Consider the following 20006-nt stretch of genomic DNA (forward strand, 5'->3'; position numbering starts at 1 on the left):
TGTTTGCAATTACAGAGATCATACGGAGCCACTCCTTAGTTGCCCTGGCTGTGTGTGTTTGGTCGTTGTCATGCTGGAAGACCCAGGCACGACCCATCTTCAATGCTCTTACTGGGGGAAGGAGGTTGTTGGCCAAGATCCCGCGATACATGGCCCCATCCATCCTCCCCTCAATACGGTGCAGTCGTCCTGTCCCCTTTGCAGAAAAGCATCTCCAAAGAATGATGTTTCCACCTCCATGCTTCACGGTTGGGATGGTGTTCTTGGGGTTGTACTTATCCTTCTTCTTCCTCCAACCACGGCGAGTGGAGTTTAGACCAAAAGGCTCTATTTCTGTCTTATCAGACCACATGACCTTCTCCCATTCCTCCTCTGGATCATCCAGATGGTCATTGGCAAACTTCAGACGGGCCTGGACATGCGCTGGCTTGAGCAAGGGGACCTTGCGTGCGCTGCAGGATTTTAATCCATGACGGCGTAGTGTGTTACTAATGGTTTTCTTTGAGACTGTGGTCCCAGCTCTCTTCAGGTCATTGACCAGGTCCTGCCGTGTAGTTCTGGGCTGATCCTTCACCTTCCTCGTGATCATTGATGCCCCACGAGGTGACATCTTGCATGGAGCCCCAGACCGAGGGTGATTGACCGTCATCTTTAACTTTAATTGCGCCAACAGTTGTTGCCTTCTCACCAAGCTGCTTGCCTATTGTCCTGTAGCCCATCCCAGCCTTGTGCAGGTCTACAATACTATCCCTGATGTCCTTACACAGCCTTCTAGTCTTGGCCCTTGTGGAGAAGTTGGAGTCTGTTTGATTGAGTGTGTGGACAGGTGTCTTTTATACAGGTAACGAGTTCAAACAGGTGCAGTTAATACAGGTAATGAATGGAGAACAGGAGAGCTTCTTAAAGAAAAACTAACAGGTCTGTGAGAGCTGGAATTCTTACTGGTTGGTAGGTGATCAAATACTTATGTCATGCAATAAAATGCCATTTAATTACATAAAAATCATACAATGTGATTTTCTGGATTTTTGACCTCTACTTGCTTTGTAAGTAGGAAAACCTGCAAAATCGTCAGTGTATCAAATACTTGTTCTCCCCACTGTATCTGAGTTGTGTGTTTCAATTCAGTGTCCATTTAGAAAAGGCACTATGTCTATCTGTAAATCAGAAGCGTCCCGTGGAGAGTAATGACATAACAATCTAGTATGTTCAGAAGTGGTGGGAGAGGTTTAATAGTGGATTGAAAAAAAACACAGGGAAAGGGAGGGGTGAAGAAGGGAGAGGTAACGAAGGACATGAGGGGTTTAGATAGAGGGGGAGGTAGCGAAGGACATGAGGTGTTGAGATGGAAGGAGAAGGGAGAGGTAGCGAAGGACATGAGGGGTTGAGAGAAGGAGAAGGGAGAGGTAGCGAAGGACATGAGGCGTTGAGAGAAGGAGAAGGGAGAGGTAGCGAAGGACATGACAAGTTGAGAGAGGGAGAAGGGGGAGGTAGAGAAGGACATGAGGGGTTGAGATGGAAGGAGAAGGGAGAGGTAGCGAAGGACATGAGGCATTGAGAGAAGGAGAAGGGAGAGGTAGCGAAGGACATGACGAGTTGAGAGAGGGAGAAGGGAGAGGTAGCGAAGGACATGAGGGGTTGAGATGGAAGGAGAAGGGAGAGGTAGCGAAGGACATGAGGCGTTGAGAGAATGAGAAGGGAGAGGTAGCGAAGGACATGAGGAGTTGAGAGAGGGAGAAGGGAGCGGTAGCGAAGGACATGAGGAGTTGAGAGAGGGAGAAATGAGAAGGGAGGGGTAGCGAAGGACATGAGGAGTTGAGAAAGGAGAAGGGAGAGGTAGTGAATGACATGAGGAGTTGAGATAGAGGGAGAGGTAGCGAAGGACATGATGGGTTGAGATAGAAGGGAGAGGTAGCAAAGGTCATGAGGATTTGAGATAGAAGGAGAAGGGAGCGGTAGCGAAGGACATGATGGGTTGAGAGAGGGAGAAGGGAGAGGTAGCGAAGGACATGATGGGTTGAGAGAGGGAGAAGGGAGAGGTAGCGAAGGACATGAGGAGTTGAGATAGAGGGAGAGGTAGCGAAGGACATGAGGAGTTGAGATAGAAGGAGAAGGGAGAGGTAGCGAAGGACATGAGGGGTTGAGATAGAACGAGAAGGGTGAGGTAGCGAAGGACATGAGGAGTTGAGATTGAGGGAGAAGGGAGAGGTAGCGAAGGACATGAGGGGTTGATATGGAAGGAGAAGGGAGAGGTAGCGAAGGACATGAGGGGTTGATATGGAAGGAGAAGGGAGAGGTAGCGAAGGACATGATGGGTTGAGAGAGGGAGAAGGGAGAAGTAGCGAAGGACATGATGGGTTGAGAGAGGGAGAAGGGAGAGGTAGCGAAGGACATGAGGGGTTGAGAGAGTGAGAAAGAAGAAGGGAGAGGTAGCAAAGGACATGAGGAGTTGAGAGAGGGAGAAAGGAGAGGTAGTGAATGACATGAGGAGTTGAGATTGAGGGAGAAAGGAGAAGGGAGAGGTAGCGAAGGAAATGAGGGGTTGAGAGAGGGAGAAGGGAGAGGTAGCGAAGGACATGAGGAGTTGAGGTTGAGGGAGAAGGGAGAGGTAGCGAAACACATGAGGGGTTGATATGGAAGGAGAAGGGAGAGGTAGCGAAGGACATGAGGGGTTGAGAGAAGGAGAAGGGAGAGGTAGCGAAGGACTTGAGGAGTTAAGATTGAAGGAGAAGGGAGAGGTAGCGAAGCCCATGAGGAGTTGAGAAGGGAGAGTTAGTGAAGGACATGAGGAGTAGAGGTAGAGAAGGACATGAGGAGTTGAGATAGAGATGTAGCGAAGGACATAGAGGGAGAAGGGAGAGGTAGCGAAGGACATGAGGAGTTAAGATTGAGGGAGAAAGGAGAAGGGAGAGGTAGCGAAGGACGTGAGGGGTTGAGATTGAAGGAGAAGGGACAGGTAGCGAAGGACATGAGGGGTTGAGAGAAGGAGAAGGGAGAGGTAGCGAAGGACATGAGGGGTTGAGAGAAGGAGAAGGGAGAGGTAGCGAAGGACATGAGGGGTTGAGAGAAGGAGAAGGGAGAGGTAGCGAAGGACATGAGGAGTTGAGATAGAGGGAGAGGTAGTGAAGGAAACCATGTTTGTGGACACAGTCTACTATGATGTCAGGGTCACCATACATGCATACATACAGAGAAGGACACACCTCCCCTTTGACATGGATGGCATAACTTGTGCTTTGAGTATAACTGTAGATACTGTATTCTAATGTACTATGTCCTTTTCTATTAAATATATTAAATAAGAGGCAATGCTGTCATGATGGCTATAGAATTTCCACACAGAGCTATTGATCACAGTGGACTTTTTCTAGCTGTGTTCTGGGTTTACTTTCAGCTACGTTCTTCTCTGCTGGATTATGCTCTACAGGTGTGGCCAGGGGATTATCATAGATGTCGATAACGGAGGCCATTTGGTTTTAACATGGAGCTCCGCGGTGACGGCTGCAGTGACCTTCCTGAAGAATGTCCATGTTGTGCCCCAGGACAGCTAATGCTGCTGAACATTGATCTTTGACCTTTTCCTTCATTGCTAATTCAACTGGGGGTGCTGCTCACAGAAAGACATCTACTCACTGGTCTCTTTCTTCATCTGGAGGCCCTATTCACAAACACAGAGAATAGAAAAGAGACAACGGCAGTATATAGGGCTCTGTAAAATCAGCATTGCAGAGAACGCGGACGGTATCACAGAAACCATACATTAAACAATGGGTTTAACTTTGTAGGGAATCAACTAAATGTATTGAATTTATTAGAAAAGTAATTAATTTGCCCAAGATTATCATAGGACATGAACAAAATTCATCGGTGATTCGTATTTTCCTTCAACTGTCTTGAGAGGTTCAATGGCACAAGAATGCCCCTGTATATGTGTGCACGTTTGTCTACCACTTAGCGATGATGCTAATGTCATGACAACCGTCTTCTGGTAGGTGGAAATACTTTCCCAAAAACCTTCTCAATTAAATGGTAACTACAAAGTAGATAGTTCCTACCTGGCAGAATAAACTTAGAACATCCAATTTTGTTTTTTGATTTATTAAAAAAGCGTTTATAGAGCAAAACTCTGAAAAAACTGAAACCTGGAAAAACTAAATGGGGAAAAAATGCATGTTGGGAGAGAAAAACATATTTTATAGGGCCCTAAGTATATACAGTAATTGTTTATGAAAATAACTGTTCATGTAATATCAGAGCTTGGTCTCAGGAAATTGGATCAGACCACCGGTCTCTCCTGGGAGAGGAAGAGGAAGCAGCCCACTGTTTAATTGTAATGTGACATGACAGTTTGTCCACAGAGCCCTCATCCCTCTGTATAGTTACTGTACAGTACACAACATGCAGTAAAGGGAGAGCCATAAATGGAAGTGATCAATATTTTCTGTATCCTTATCTGTTCTAGACCCGTAGTGGAGGCTCCGGGGGTGGTTAAACAGCCTCTGCTGTGGTTCTGCTGTAATCAGAGTAGCATCTCTCCATCTGAAGAACTGTACCTTGAGTAGTGGACCATGAAGCCTGAGCAGCAGCTGCTGACAGAGCCAGCCAAGTGATCATGACCACACACACACACACACACATTGGGATAATTAACCCTCAGTGATGGATAGCCATCTGTGCATAATGTCCAGCACCTGACTGTTCATAATTACTGTGCAGTCTCTCAGGATCATCAGTGGAGTGGAGTGCTGTTCAGCTCACCCACCACACAGACTGTTACAGTGGAACAGGAAGTTGTGTAACCCGGGGGAAAAGTACAAGCCTATTAGCCTAGTCCCAGATCTGTTTGTGCTGTATAGCCAAGTCCTACTGTATGGTCATTGGTTATGCCAAACATAACAGATCTGGGACCAGAATAGTATAGTACGGCATGAAATATAAAAATGTCCTACATCACATTTAACCTGCACCCCTTTATCCCCATCACTATCCTAATCCTCAATTTTGAGCTGTGATCAAAATGTGTATTTTTTAAGATAAGATAACAGTAGCTAAGAATGGGAGTACATTAGAACATGGGGTGTTGTGGTGATACAGTCTGAGAAGGGTATATTATAATACCAATAAACAGGCACTTTGTGGGCTTTTAATCCTAATCTGTGCTGGTGCTGGGGAGTAGTGGTGCTGGTACTGGATCTCACAGGGCTGGGTGAGAAGGGCAGGCAGGAAGTCACCTGTTTGATGTGGACCCACACAGGAGCAGGGAGCAGGCAGGGTGCAGCCAGGCTCAGGGAGGGACCAGGGACCTAATATCTCAGCAGGAAGTAGATCGCCTCTGATGGCCCTGCTCTAATTAGGAAGGAAAGGTCACCTCTGTCGCTGCGTTGGCACTAAACAAATGGAGGCCACCTTGACTAGACTGGCCCATGGAGTTTAAAATGCACCATAGTTCACACTAATAATTTTACATTTCATGGTTCGTAGGTTTCCTCACTACAAAGGTGGGATGAGGTTTATGCATGAAGGTGCTATCAGGCTTTCCCTGTATTGGCCGAACGGCTTTTCTTCTTTTCACTTTGGAAAATGTCAAATTGGCGATTCAGGGGGAGTAAGGAATGTGTACCGTCTCTTTTTCATGGAGCAAGAGAGGGAGATATACATTATTCAAATCCCTCAGCATCCCTTTAAAGGGAGCCTGCTTACTCTAATGAATGAATGCTGATGAAGATTCTATTCTCCCCAGCCTGGCACAGGGGTGATAATGAATCGCTATGATGTGTTTGTTTGAAGCTGATTTAAATTCAATAGGCAATCACAGTCCCCATTATCCATGTGTGCATCATTCTATGAAGCAAAATAAAAATGAGAGAGTGATGGGGGAAGAAATCAGTACAGTTACATATCGCAATATTATTTTGGACGGTATTATCTTGATACATTGACTCAAAGTACTCCCTTCACAGAACAGCGCAAACTGTCTCTAACCAGAATAGAAAGAGCAGTGGGAGGCACCGGTGCACAACTGAGCAAGAGGACAAGTACATTAGATTGTCTAGTTTGAGAAACAGACGCCTCACAAGTCCTCAACTTGCAGCTTCATTAAATAGTACCCGCAACACAACAGTGAAGAGGCAACTCTGGGATGCTGGTCTTCTAGGCTAGTTCCTCTGTCCAGTGTCTGTATTCTTTTGCCCATCTTAATCTTTTATTTTTATTGGCCAGTCTGAGATATGGCTTTTTCTTTGCAACTCTGCCTAGAAGGCCAGCATCCCGGAGTCCCTTCTTCACTGTTGATGTTAAGACTGGTGTTTTGTGGGTACTATTTAACCTCTCTGGGATATGTGACGCTAGCGTCCCACCTGTCCAAAAGCCAGTGAAAATGCAGAGCGCCAAATTCAAATAAATTACTATAAAAATCTAACTTTCATGAAATCACACATGTAAAATACAATTAAAGCTACAAGTTGTGAATCCAGCCAACATGTCAGATTTCAAAAAGGGTTTTCGGCAAAAGCAAACAATGCTATTATCTGAGGGTAGCACCTCCATAAACAAAGAGAGAAAACATATTTCAACCCTGCAGGCGCAACATAAAACGCAGAAATAAAATATAAATCATGCCTTACCTTTGACGAGCTTCTTTTGTTGGCACTCCAATATGTCCCATAAACATCACAAATGGTCCTTTTGTTTGATTAATTTCGTCGATATGTATCTAAAATGTCAATTTATTTGACGCGTTTGATCCAGAAAAACACCGGTTCCAACTTGCGCAACGTGACTACAAAATATCTCAAAAGTTACCTGTAAACTTTGCCAAAACATTTCAAACTACTTTTGTAATACAACTTTAGGTATTTTTTTAAGTAAATAATCGATAAAATTGAAGACGGGATGATCTGTGTTCAATACAGGAAGAAAACAAACTGACTCTACCTTTCTGGTCACGCGCATCTATCTAACAGAACACTTGAAGTGACCCTTGTTTTGAACAGGGGTACTTCTTCATTACACAAAGGAAAAACCTCAACCAATTTCTAACGACTGGTGACATCCAGTGGAAGCGGTAGGAACTGCAAGAAGGTCCCTTAGAAATCAGGATACCCAATGAAATCCCATTGAAAAGAGTGACCTCAAAACAAAAAAACTCTGAATGGTTTGTCCTTGGGGTTTCGCATGCTACATAAGTTCTGTTATACTCAAAGACAGTTTTAGAAATTTCAGAGTGTTTTCTATCCAAATCTACTAATAATATGCATATCTTCTCTTCTGGGGATGAGTAGGAGGCAGTTGCATTTAATCCGGATGTGAAAATACTGCCCCCTGTCACCAAGAAGTTAATGAAGCTGCCAGTTGAGAACTTGAGGCATCTGTTTCTCAAACTAAACAATCTAAGGTATTTGTCCTCTTGCTCAGTTGTGCACCGGGGCCTCCCACTCCTCTTTCTATTCTGGTTAGAGACAGTTTGCTTTGTTCTGTGAAGGGAGTAGTACACAGCGTTGTACAAGATCTTCAGTTTATTGGCAATTTCTTGCATGGACTAGCCTTCATTTCTCAGAACAAGAATAGACTGACGAGTTTCAGAGGAAAGTTCTTTGTTTCTGGCCATTTTGAGCCTGTAATCGAACCCACAAATGCTGATGCTCCAGATACTTAAGTAGTCTAAAGAAGGCCAGTTGTATTGCTTCTTTAATCAGAATAACAGTTTTCAGCTGTGCTAGCATATTTGAAAGGGGTTTTCTAATGATCAATTAGCCTTTTAAAATGATAAACTTGGATTAGCTAACACAACGTGCCATTGGACAGAGGAGTGATGGTTGCTGGTAATGAATGGGCTTATGTACGCCTATGTAGATATTCCATAAAAATCAGCCTTTTCTAGCTACAAATGTAATTTACAACATTAACCATGTCTACACTGTATTTCTGATCAATGTCTATGCTGCATTTCTGATCAATTTGATATTATTTTAAGGGACAAAATGTGCTTTTATTTAAACATAAACAAGGACATTTCTAAGTGACCCCAAACTTTTTAACCATAGTGTATACAGTACCAGTCAAAAGTTTGGACACACCTACTCATTCCAGGGTTTTTCTTTATTTGGACTATTTTTCAGTTTCATGAGGTAGTCACCTGGAATGCATTTCGATTAACGGGTGTGCCTTGTTAAAAGTTCATTTGTGGAATTTCTTTCCTTCTTAACCTGTAGTTACTCCCAGCCCGTGAACGGGCCCGTTATCATCATCTGACACTAATTAGCATAACGCAACGGACATAAATCTTCCTAGAAAATCTTCCTATTCATGAAAATCACAAATGAAATATATTGAGACACAGCTTAGCCTTTTGTTAATCACACTGTCATCTCAGATTTTCAAAATATGCTTTACAGCCAACGCTAGACAAGCATTTGTGTAAGTTTATCATAGCCTAGCATAGCATTACTTTGGTGCAAAATCAATCAATCCCAGAACAACAGCAAAGGACCTTGTGAAGATGCTGGAGGAAATAGGTATAAAAGTATCTATATCCACAGTAAAATGAGTCCTATATCGACATAACCTGAAAGGCCACTCAGCAAGGAAGAAGCCACTGCTCCAAAAGACAATAAAAAAGCCAGACTACGGTTTGCAACTGCACTTGGGGACAAAGATCGTACTTTTTGGAGAAATGTCCTCTGGTCTGATGAAACAAAAATAAAAATGTTCGGCCATAATGACCATTGTTATGTTTGGAGGAAAAAGGGGGAGGCTTGCAAGCTGACGAACACCATCCCAACCATGAAGCACAAGGGTGGCAGCATCATGTTGTGGGGTTGCTTTGCTGCAGGAGGGGCTGGTGCACTTCACAAAACAGATGACATCATGAGGGAGGAAAATTATGTGGATATATTGAAGCAACATCTCAAGACATCAGTCAGGAAGGTAAAGCTTGGTCGCAAATGGGTCTTCCAAATGGACAATGACCCCAAGCATACTTCCAAAGTTGTGGCAAAATGGCTTGAGGACAACAAAGTCAAGGTATTGGAGTGGCCATCACAAAGCCCTGACCTCAATCCCACAGAAAATGTTTGGGCAAAACTGATAAAGCGTGTGTGAGCAAGGAGGCCTACAAACCCGACTCAGTTACACAAGCTCTGTCAGGAGGAATAGGGCAGAATTCACCCAACTTATTGTGGGAAGCTTGTGGAAGGTTACCCAAAACATTTGACCCAAGTTAAAGAATTTAAGGCAACGCTACCAAATACTAATTGACTGTATGTAAACTTCGGACCCACTGGGAATGTGATGAAAGAAATAAAGGCTGAAAGAAATAATTCTCTCTATTATTCTGACATTTCACATTCTTAAAATAAAGTGGTGATGCTAACTGTGGTGATTCTAATTTTTACTCTGATTAAATGTCAGGAATTGTGAAAAACTGAGTTTAAATGTAATTGGCTAAGGTGTATGTAAACTTACGACTTCAACTGTAACTCTGGGTCATCCTTTCCTGTGGCTGTCCTCATGAGAGACAGTTTCATCATAGTGCTTGATGGTTTTTGCGACTGCACTTGAAGAAACTTTCAAATCTCGTGAAATGTTCCAGATTGACTGACCTTCATGTCTTAAAGTAATGATGGACTGTAATTTCTCTTTGCTTATTTTAGCTGTTCTTGCCATAATATGGACCAAATAGGGCTATCTTCTCTATACCACCCCCTACCTTGTCACAACACAACTGATTGGCTTAAACACATTAAAGGCAGAGTCAACTTAGTGTATGTATACTTCTGACCCAATGAAATTGTGATACAGTGAATTATAAGTGAAATAATCTGTCTGTAAATAATTGTTGAAAAAATTCCTTGTGTCATGTACAAAGCAGATGTCCTACCCGACTTGCCAAAACTATAGTTTGTTAACAAGACATTTGTGGAGTGGTTGTAAAACAAGTTTGAATGACTCCAACCTTTGTATGTAAACTTCCGACTTCAACTGTATCTCTGTTGCAGAAGATAAGTTCATTAGAGTTACCAGACTCAGAAATTGCAGCCCAAATAAATGCTGCACAGAGTTCAACTGTTTTTATTAGTATTTTTTTTATTGAACCTTTATTTAACTAGGCAAGCCAGTTAAGAACAAATTCATATTTACATTGACAGCCTACCCCAGCCAAACCCTAAGCCAGATGACACGGGGACAATTGTGCACTGCCCTATGGGACTCCCAATCTCGGCCGTTGTGATACAGCCTGGAATCGAGCCAGGGTCTGTAGTGATGCCTCTAGCACTGAAATGCAGTGCCTTAGACCGCTGCGCCACTCAGGAGCCCCCTGTTCAGAGGAGACGACGTGAATCAAGCATTCATGGTCGAATTGCTGCAAAGAAACCACTACTAAAGGACACCAATAAGAAGAAGAGACTTGCTTGGGCCAAGAAACACGAGCAATGGACATTAGACTGGTGGAAATCTGTCCTTTGGTCCGATGAGTCCAAATTTGAGATTTTTGGTTCCCAAACGGCGTGTCTTTGTGAGAAAAGGAGTAGGTGAGGTGAACAAATTATCTCCGCATGTGTGGTTTCCACCGTGAAGCATGGAGAAGGGGGTGTGATGCTGTGGGGGTGCTTTGCTGGTGACACTATCATGGATCCATTTAGAATTCAAGGCACAATTGACCAGTATGGCTACCACATCATTCTGCAGCGATACGCCATCCCATCTGGTTTGCGCTTAGTCCCATTATAATTTGTTTTTCAACAGGACAATGACCCAAATCACACCTCCAGGCTGTGTAAGGGCTATTTGACCAAGAAGGAGGGTGCTGGAGTGGTGCATCAGACGACCTGGCCTCCACAATCACCTGACCTCAACCCAATTGAGATGGTTTGGGATGAGTTGGACCGTAGAATGAAAAGCAGCCAACAAGTGCTCAGCATATGTGGGAACTCCTTCAAGACTGTTGGAAAAGCATTCCCCATGAAGCTGGTTGAGAGAATGCCAAAAGTTTGCAAAGCTGTCATCAAGGCAAAGGGTGGCTACTTTGAATAATCTAAAATATAATGTATATTTTAATTTCTTGAACACTTTTTTGGTTACTACATGATTCCAAATGTGTTATTTCATAGTGTTGATGTCTTCACTATATTGAAAACTTCCACCTTGCATTGGCCATTCCATTCAAAATGTTCTGGACAAGTTACTGCCTGTGGGATAACAGCACATAACCAGTATGTGTCCATTTTTATTGTAAGATGGTTAGCCGTCCAATATCATGAGAACATTTGAGTCGCACAAAACAGTTTTCTAGTGTTCAACCGCCATATTATGCTTGACTGCTGGACAATAAAGGCCTGATAAAATGTGTGGCCTTCTCTAAGGGCCAGTAGTGGGAGATGACACAGGGATGTGGCCCTAAGCTGCCTTTTGAACAGTTGAATGGATGTGGAGTGTGGAGGCAATCTGAGTCAGAGGCAGTGGGTGTCAGTTGGAGATAAATGCCCTTTTGAGTTTATATCAGTCAGGGGTCAGTGGAGATCGTTCCTATCAGGCCGTGCGTGGATTTGTTTTTGTTTTGACTGTTGAAACCGTCTATAGTGGAGGAGGTGTGGCCTACAGGGCTCCATCCAACTGAGTTCACAGGGCCTGTACTTAAAGGTGAGGCTTACTAGGAGACAGAGAGCCTTTTTTACATTCAGCGTCACTACGTCAAGGGAAATATAGTATTCTTTCTAACAAAGACATATATGTTTTAAGATGTTGTGTATTCCTGGAAATAATCAGAATTCTTGTAAACATAACTGTTTTGAAAACAGCTTGTCGAAAAAAGTTGTCTCTTGGTACAACTTAACCCGGGAATGGGGTATTTTGAGCATCGGGACAAGGTCAGTTGAGCTGCCTTGGGATAAGTGGGTGATAGTGTCCTGTGACAGTGGGTGATAGTGCTGGTAGGTCAAAGTTTAATTCATGGAATGGGGGTGTGGTATATTGTATATCTTAAATATTCAAATATAGATCTCGCTGTTCAATATGACTTACCCATACAACTGGTCAAGAAATGGAAGGGTAAGGGATGTTGTTTCGATGTGCCAATTTCTCTACATTTGAGGCAACTAAGGGGGCTGAAAATGGTCCTGTGATTCTTGATATGTTTATCAAGCTCAGACTCCATGTCATCAGATAAGACCTTATGTTCCTGCTCTGTCATAGCCTCGTTTCACACAGCTACATGTTTTTCTTTTTTGTCAATGTACCTCTTCAGTGGCATTCAGTCTATTTTATTTAGCCCTTGCTGCTGCTCAAATGGACATCTCCCTTTTCTTACTTCCTTGGCTGTTCTCGCAAGACCCTGAAGGGGGGTTAGCCCCGGCTTGTTTTACGTCTGTATACACTGGACATGATGATGTCTGCCTGTAACAAGACAAATGCACTACGATGTGTATTATGCATAGAACTGACTAAATGTAGTCATTTGTATGAGGCATGGTAGACATTGGCTCAACTTACCGCATGGCAAACATGTTGACTACTTTTGTCCACACAGCTACAAGGATGCACTTTCATGCTACACTCTTAGAAAAAAAGGTACTATCTTGAACTTTAAAAAGTTTTTCGTCTTTCCTATAGGATAACCCTTTGAAGAACCTTTTTGGTTCCAGGTAGAACCCTTTTGATTCCAGGTAGAACCCTTTTGAGTTCCATGTGGAACCCTTTACACAAAGAGTTCTACATGAAACATAAACGAGTTCTACCTGGAACCAGAAAGGGTTTTCCTATGGGCACCGCGAAAGAACCCATATAACCCACAGAAAGGGTTCTCCTTTTGGAGCCCTTTTTTCTAAGATTTAGGACCTCTTATTGGCGCTTATAGAGACCCCAAATGATGTATCTACTTTGGTTTAGATACGAGCATCATGAAACCTGTAACACAATACATTCATTTGACTTGGTAAAAATCTGTGTTTTGGACCTAACTTGCTTACCACATTTTCCATGTGGTTTCTTCACAGACTCCATGAAAATATGACATCTTCATAAATATTTGGTCACATGGTTACTTTTGTATATGGTTTCCGAGGGGTGGCTCAACTAACCATTTGACTCAACTTACCACACTCTCCCCTAGTATGGAAATACAGGTGGTAATATTACAGCTGGAGCTTCTTGGTTTCCTCATCTCAGTTTATCTCCCACTGAGATGTATTTTAGTGTGTCAGACCTTAATGGTGATAGCAGTTCCTGTCACTTCTCCTGTGCTGGGTTCCAGATGTCCCCAGGCTTTTCGTGTTGATGTGAACACAGCAGTCTCTCTCTCCCACCAGGGAAAATACTGTATGGCATAGAGAGAATCTCCTGAGATCCCAAATTGGCAATTCCAACCTGATTCTCATTTTCTCTCTCTCCCCTTATCAAAGCTATTCTCTATTTCTCACGCTTGTTTTTGTGCTGATTTTGGTTGAAGTGTTCCTCCCTCTCCTTGCTCAGTTGGCTGGTCTAGCCTCTTTCCCCAGGTTAGGACTGCAGAGTGAGTCTGACCTAAAATGCTGGGCTTTGTCACAGCTAAGCTGCCCAGCTCTCCTGCTAAAAGGAACAAAACACTCTTTTCAGGTCCTTGGCTGCAGACACTGCATGGCTTTGTGTTAGTGTAACTTTGGACCAATGCTACACAAAGAAGTGAAAATGACATCAGGGCAATTATGTAAGGAAGGGAAGTGTTGAGCAAGTGAGGAGATTAGAGGAAGGGAGAAAGCACTGTTTTATTTTTTTGCATGCCTCATCCTGTCCACCATTATAGAGGAGATTGCAGGTACAGTGGGGCAAAAAAGTATTTAGTCAGTCACCAATTGTGCAAGTTCTCCCACTTAAAAATATGAGAGAGGCCTGTAATTTTCATCATAGGTACTCTTCAACTATGACAGACAAAATGAGAGAAAGAAATCCAGAAAATCACATTGTAGGATTTTAAATTAATTTATTTGCAAATTATGGTGGAAAATAAGTATTTGGTCAATAACAAAAGTTTATCTCAATACTTTGTTATATACCCTTTGTTGGCAATGACAGAGGTCAAACGTTTTCTGTAAGTCTTCACAAGGTTTTCACACACTGTTGCTGGTATTTTGGCCCATTCCTCCCCTCGTATGGTTCTGGGATTTTTGCTCACCGTTCTTGTGATCATTTTGACCCCACGGGTGAGATCTTGCGTGGAGCCCCAGATCGAGGGTAATATCAGTGGTCTTGTATGTCTTCCATACCCTAATAATTTCTCCCACAGTTGATTTCTTCAAACCAAGCTGCTTACCTATTGCAGATTCAGTCTTCCCAGCCTGGTGCAGGTCTACAATTTTGTTTCTGGTGTCCTTTGACAGCTCTTTGGTCTTGGCCATAGTGGAGTTTGGAGTGTGACTGTTTGAGGTTGTGGACAGGTGTCTTTTATACTGATAACAAGTTCAAACAGGTGCCATTAATACAGGTAACGAGTGAAGGACAGAGGAGCCTCTTAAAGAATAAGTTACAGGTCTGTGAGAGCCAGAAATCTTGCTTGTTTGTATTTGACCAAATACTTATTTTCCACCATAATTTGCAAATAAATTAATTAAAAATCCTACAATGTGATTTTCTGGATTTTTTCCCCTCATTTTGTCTGTCATAGTTGAAGTGAACCTATGATGAAAATTACAGGCCTCTCTCATATTTTTAAGTGGGAGAACTTGCACAATTGGTGGCTGACTAAATACTTTTTTTGCCCCACTGTAGGTGTGTGTGTGAGCAGACCAATGTGTATCCGGTGTGTAGATCATTATCAATGATTCTGGGTATTGATCAGCTTCAGAGCAGCAGCAGTAGCTGGTGAAACATAGAGGCTGAGGAGTTTTTTTTTCCTTTTTAGTGACGCCCATGACCTTTACTCTGTTGGTAACTAGGGACCCGATTGGTGCTGTGAGTGACAAACAGGCAGCAGCTGCTGTGTCAAAGCTGTAGCATGTCCCAGCACATACTAGAGCCTGTCAATCAAACTCTGGTGGGTGTCAACTGCACATGGTCATTCAGAGAGGGCACACGGGTCAATGACTCCCTACACTACTATGTTATCACGCTCCAATACTCAGGGTGGGTTGGTGGGTGGTTGTTCCATTTCAATATGGACTAGGAACGGAGCCCACAGGATGTGGGTGGGATTAGCAGCTTCAGAGATGAGAGGCAGAGTAGTGGTCCATTAACACACACACACACACAGGACGCCCAGCCTGTAATTGAGTCACTGTTGCAAAACTCTAGCCAGGCAGTGGGGGGTCGGTAATAAGGGCTGAAACACTTTCCCAGACCCAGTGCTCAGTTCGGGACATTGTGATTCGTGACTAGTTTTTGGGGTTATGCGGGGAGGGCAGGATCACTCCTTCCAGGATGCTCCTCTCCTGTAACCTTTGCATTTATAGACACTGGTGGAATGAAAAACAGTTATTTCATTTCATCTCCTAGATTTAGATATCTCTACACTTACAAAAAAAGATTGCAGTTTTGAAACTGCAGTAACTGCAGTCGGCTGTGGTGTTTTGGACTCAGTAATTGCAGAATAACTGCAGTGTACTGCAGTGAAACTGCAATTATAGTGCACTGTAACTGCAGTTACACTGCACAATTACTGCAGTAAAAAAAACATATTTTGGACGCAATATTTGCAGTGTTCTACAGTTATACTACCCTCTAACTGCAATTGTTTTTCGTACGGGTATTTTCTAATTACACTGTAATTTTAGAAGTATTGTCTTTGCACAGGAAATACCTTTTTATTTTATTTTTTTTATTTCACCTTTATTTAACCAGGTAGGCTAGTTGAGAACAGGTTCTCATTTGCAACTGCGACCTGGCCAAGATAAAGCATAGCAGAGTGATCAGACAACACAGAGTTACACATGGAGTAAACAATTAACAAGTCAATAACACAGTAGAAAAGAAAAAAGAAAAGAAAAGGGGGGGGTCTATATACAGTGTGTGCAAAAGGCATGAGGAGGTAGGCGAATAATTACAATATTGCAGATTAACACTGGAGTGATAAATGATCAGATGATCATGTACAGGTAGAGATATTTGTGTGCAAAAGAGCAGAAAAGTAAATAAATAAAAACTGTGGGGATGAGGTAGGTGAAAATGGGTGGGCTATTTACCAATAGATTATAAACAGCTGCAGCGATCGGTTAGCTGCTCAGATAGCTGATGTTTGAAGTTGGTGAGGGAGATAAAAGTCTCCAACTTCAGCGATTTTTGCAATTCGTTCCAGTCACAGGCAGCAGAGTACTGGAACGAAAGGCGGCCGAATGAGGTGTTGGCTTTGGGGATGCTCAATGAGATACACCTGCTGGAGCACGTGCTACGGATGGGTGTTGCCATCGTGACCAGTGAGCTGAGATAAGGCGGAGCTTTGCCTAGCATGGCCTTGTAGATGACCTGGAGCCAGTGGGTCTGGCGACGAATATGTAGCGAGGGCCAGCCGACTAGAGCATACAAGTCGCAGTGGTGGGTAGTATAAGGTGCTTTAGTGACAAAACGGATGGCACTGTGATAAACTGCATCCAGTTTGCTGAGAAGAGTGTTGGAAGCCATTTTGTAGATGACATCGCCGAAGTCGAGGATCGGTAGGATAGTCAGTTTTACTAGGGTAAGCTTGGCAGCGTGAGTGAAGGAGGCTTTGTTGCGGAATAGAAAGCCGACTCTTGATTTGATTTTCGATTGGAGATGTTTGATATGGGTCTGGAAGGAGAGTTTGCAGTCTAGCCAGACACCTAGGTACTTATAGGTGTCCACATATTCAAGGTCGGAACCATCCAGTGTGGTGATGCTAGTCGGGCAAGCGGGTGCAGGCAGCGATCGGTTGAAAAGCATGCATTTGGTTTTACTAGCGTTTAAGAGCAGTTGGAGGCCACGGAAGGAGTGTTGTATGGCATTGAAGCTCGATTGGAGGTTAGATAGCACGCTCCAATACTCTCTGATTGTATTGTGATATGGATACTTAATGTGAGTGCTATATCTGTTCCTTTCTACAGGCTGATGTTTTCCTCTCTACAGGCTTGTGTGTATTGGGCGGCAGGTAGCCTAGTGGTTAAGAGTGTTGGGAAAGTAACTGAAAAGATGCTGGTTCAAATCCCTGAGCTGACTAAGTGAAAAATCTGTCAATGTGCCCTTGAGCAAGGTACTTAACCATAATTGCTCCTGTAAGTCTCTCTGGATAAGAATGGTTACTAAATGACAAATATGTAAATGTAGTGTATTAAAGGTGCTATGTCTAATGTACCTGTTGTTCCTCTCCCTCCTCAGGCTGATGCTAAGATGGTGTGTGACGTGGTGAGTCGTATGGAGGACACTGAGCCCTACTCTCCTGAGCTCCTGGGGGCTATGATCCGCCTGTGGTCTGACTCCGGCATCCAGGAGTGCTTCAGCCGCGCCCGAGAATACCAGCTCAATGACTCTGCCCAATAGTGAGTACTACTTTACCTCTACTGCCCCCCATAGGAGGACCTAGTGCTGCAGGATCAATACAACTCTCATTACTCTGCTCCAATCGATGATTATGGATCACACATACATAAATGTCATCCACTTACTACATGAATTGATGTCCATGTGACATTAGTCATATACAACAAATATGAAGCAACTATTTTGTGTTTTATAGACAAAGTAGTTTGAGGCCCAAAGTGAATTGGTAAATTCCTGTGCTAGGTTGTAAATCAATTGGTATCAAACACACACTACCGATCAAAAGTTTTAGAATTACTCATTTTAGGGTTTTTCTTTATTTTTTACTAATTTCTACATTGTAGAATAATAGTGAATATGTCAAAACAATGAAAATAACACATGGAATCATGTAGTTACCAAAAAAGTGTTAAACAAATAAAAATACATTTTATATTTGAGATTCTTCAAATAGCCACCTTTTGCCTTGATGACAGCTTTGCACACTCTTGGCATTCTCTCAACCAGCTTCATGAGGTCGTCACCTGGAATGCATTTCAATGAACAGGTGTACCTTCTTAAAAGTTCATTTGTGGAATTTATTTCCTCCTTAATGTGTTTGAGCCAATCAGTTGTGTTGTGACAAGGTAGGGGGAGTATACAGAAGATAGCCCTATTTGGTAAAAGACAGAGTCCATATTATGGCAAGAACAGCTCAAATAAGCAAAGAGAAATGACAGTCCATCATTACTTTAAGACATGAAGGTCTGTCAATAAGAAAAATGTCAAGAACATTGAACGTTTCTTCAAGTGCAGTCGCAAAAACCATCAAGCGCTATGATGAAACTGGCTCTCATGAGGACAGCCACAGGAATGTTCAGAAGTTATTTAGAGTTACCAGCCTCCGAAATTGCATCCCACAGAGTTCAAGTAACAGACACATCTCAACATCAACTGTTCAGAGGAGATTATGTGAATCAGGCCTTCATGGTCGATTTGCTGCACCTGCAAAAATGATTGCTCTGATGTGCGAGTGCCTTTTGAATTGCTGCAAAGAAACCACTACTAAAGGACACCAATAAAAATAAGAGACTTGCGAGCAATGGACATTAGACTGGTGGAAATTTGGAGTCCAAATTTGTGATTTCTTATTCCAACCCCTGTCTTTGTGAGACACGGTGTGGGAGAAAAGATGATCTCTGCATGTGTATTTCCCACCGTGAAGCATGGAGGAGGAGGTGTTATGGTGTGGGGGTGCTTTGCTGGTGTCACTCTGAAATATTTAGAATTAATCGGCACACTTAACCAGCATGGCTACCACAGCATTTTGCAGCGATACATCATCCCATCTGGTTTGGACTTAGTCCCACTATCATTTATTTTTCAACAGGACAATGACCCAACACACCTCCAGGTTGTGTAAGGGCTATTTTACCAAGAAGGAAAGTGATGGAGTGCTGCATCAGATGACCTGGCCTCCACCAAATTGAGAGGGTTTGGGATGAGTCGGACCTCAGAGTGAAGGAAAAGCAGCCAACAAGTGCTCAGCATATGTGGGAACTCATTCAAGGCTGTTGGAAAAGCATTCCAGGTGAAGCTGGTTGAGAGAATGCCAAGACTGTACAAAGCTGTCATCAATGCAAAGGGTGGCTATTTTAAGAGTCTCAAATATAAAGTATATTTTGAATTGTTTAACACATTTTTGGTTACTACATGATTCCATATGTGTTATTTCATAGTTGTGATGTCTTCACTATCATTCTAGTATTTAGAAAATAGTAAAATAGTAAAAAATAAATAAAGATAAACCCTTGAATGAGTAGGTGTTCTAAAACTTTTGACCTGTAGTGTATGTATGATCAGGGCCTAATATTAATAACCGGCCCTCAACAAATGACAATGCGGGTGGATTTTGGCATTGGTGGGTAGTAAGATGTCTATTTCACCAGCCATGTTGTGAGCATTTCCCTCGCATTTGTGAAGAAAAATCGTAAAGTATGATTACAGTTATAGCTAAATAAATGCTGCAGTAGCTGTTTTCAAAGTATTTCTGCCGTTTTGTTCCTATAGCCTATCCCACCTCGAGCTTCAACACTGCCTGGCTGGGGACTGTGCGCACATGAACAACTAAGTGAAGGATTCATTTTTAAGAGTGCTGCGCACAGGCATAACAGTCAGTCTATTTTGCTTGAAACGAAAGTCTACTGAAGTGAGAGTCAGGGGCTGCAGTCTAGTCAGGGGCTGCAGTCCAAACTCAAAGTAGACAGCCCTTGGCCCTAAACCCTCATCCTTTGAATGACGTTTTACATCCGAATGTTTGGAGAGGGAGAGATGTTTGGAGAGGCAACGTCCTTGGTGGAAATCTTGAAGTTGTGCTTAAAGACAATCAACCTATAGCTATTAATGTACCTAGCTAGCTAACAATTCTGTCAGTTAGCTACCCATAGCTGGCAAGCTAGTTTTATAGTTTGGTCATTTATTCCAATACATTTCAGAATTCCCAAAAATATGTTTATGAAGCTAACTACGTTTTATAGGCTCCTCACTACGAGACTAAACCAATTTGCCAGTGC

General features: G+C 42.9%; 1 protein-coding gene across 2 annotated transcripts in view; it reads left to right on the forward strand.

Annotated features, from left to right (window-relative positions):
- LOC115134293 (guanine nucleotide-binding protein G(o) subunit alpha) overlaps positions 1 to 20006 on the forward strand; it is a 143161-nt gene that overhangs the window by 98922 nt on the left and 24233 nt on the right. For both annotated transcript variants that reach the window (XM_029668112.2, XM_029668113.2), the window contains exon 4: positions 17293 to 17453. In XM_029668112.2, coding sequence (XP_029523972.1) covers positions 17293 to 17453 — 161 coding nt within the window. The remainder of the gene's footprint in view (positions 1 to 17292; positions 17454 to 20006) is intronic.

The sequence above is a fragment of the Oncorhynchus nerka genome, linkage group LG9a, assembly GCF_034236695.1.
Source record: "Oncorhynchus nerka isolate Pitt River linkage group LG9a, Oner_Uvic_2.0, whole genome shotgun sequence".
Classification (NCBI taxonomy): domain Eukaryota; kingdom Metazoa; phylum Chordata; class Actinopteri; order Salmoniformes; family Salmonidae; genus Oncorhynchus; species Oncorhynchus nerka.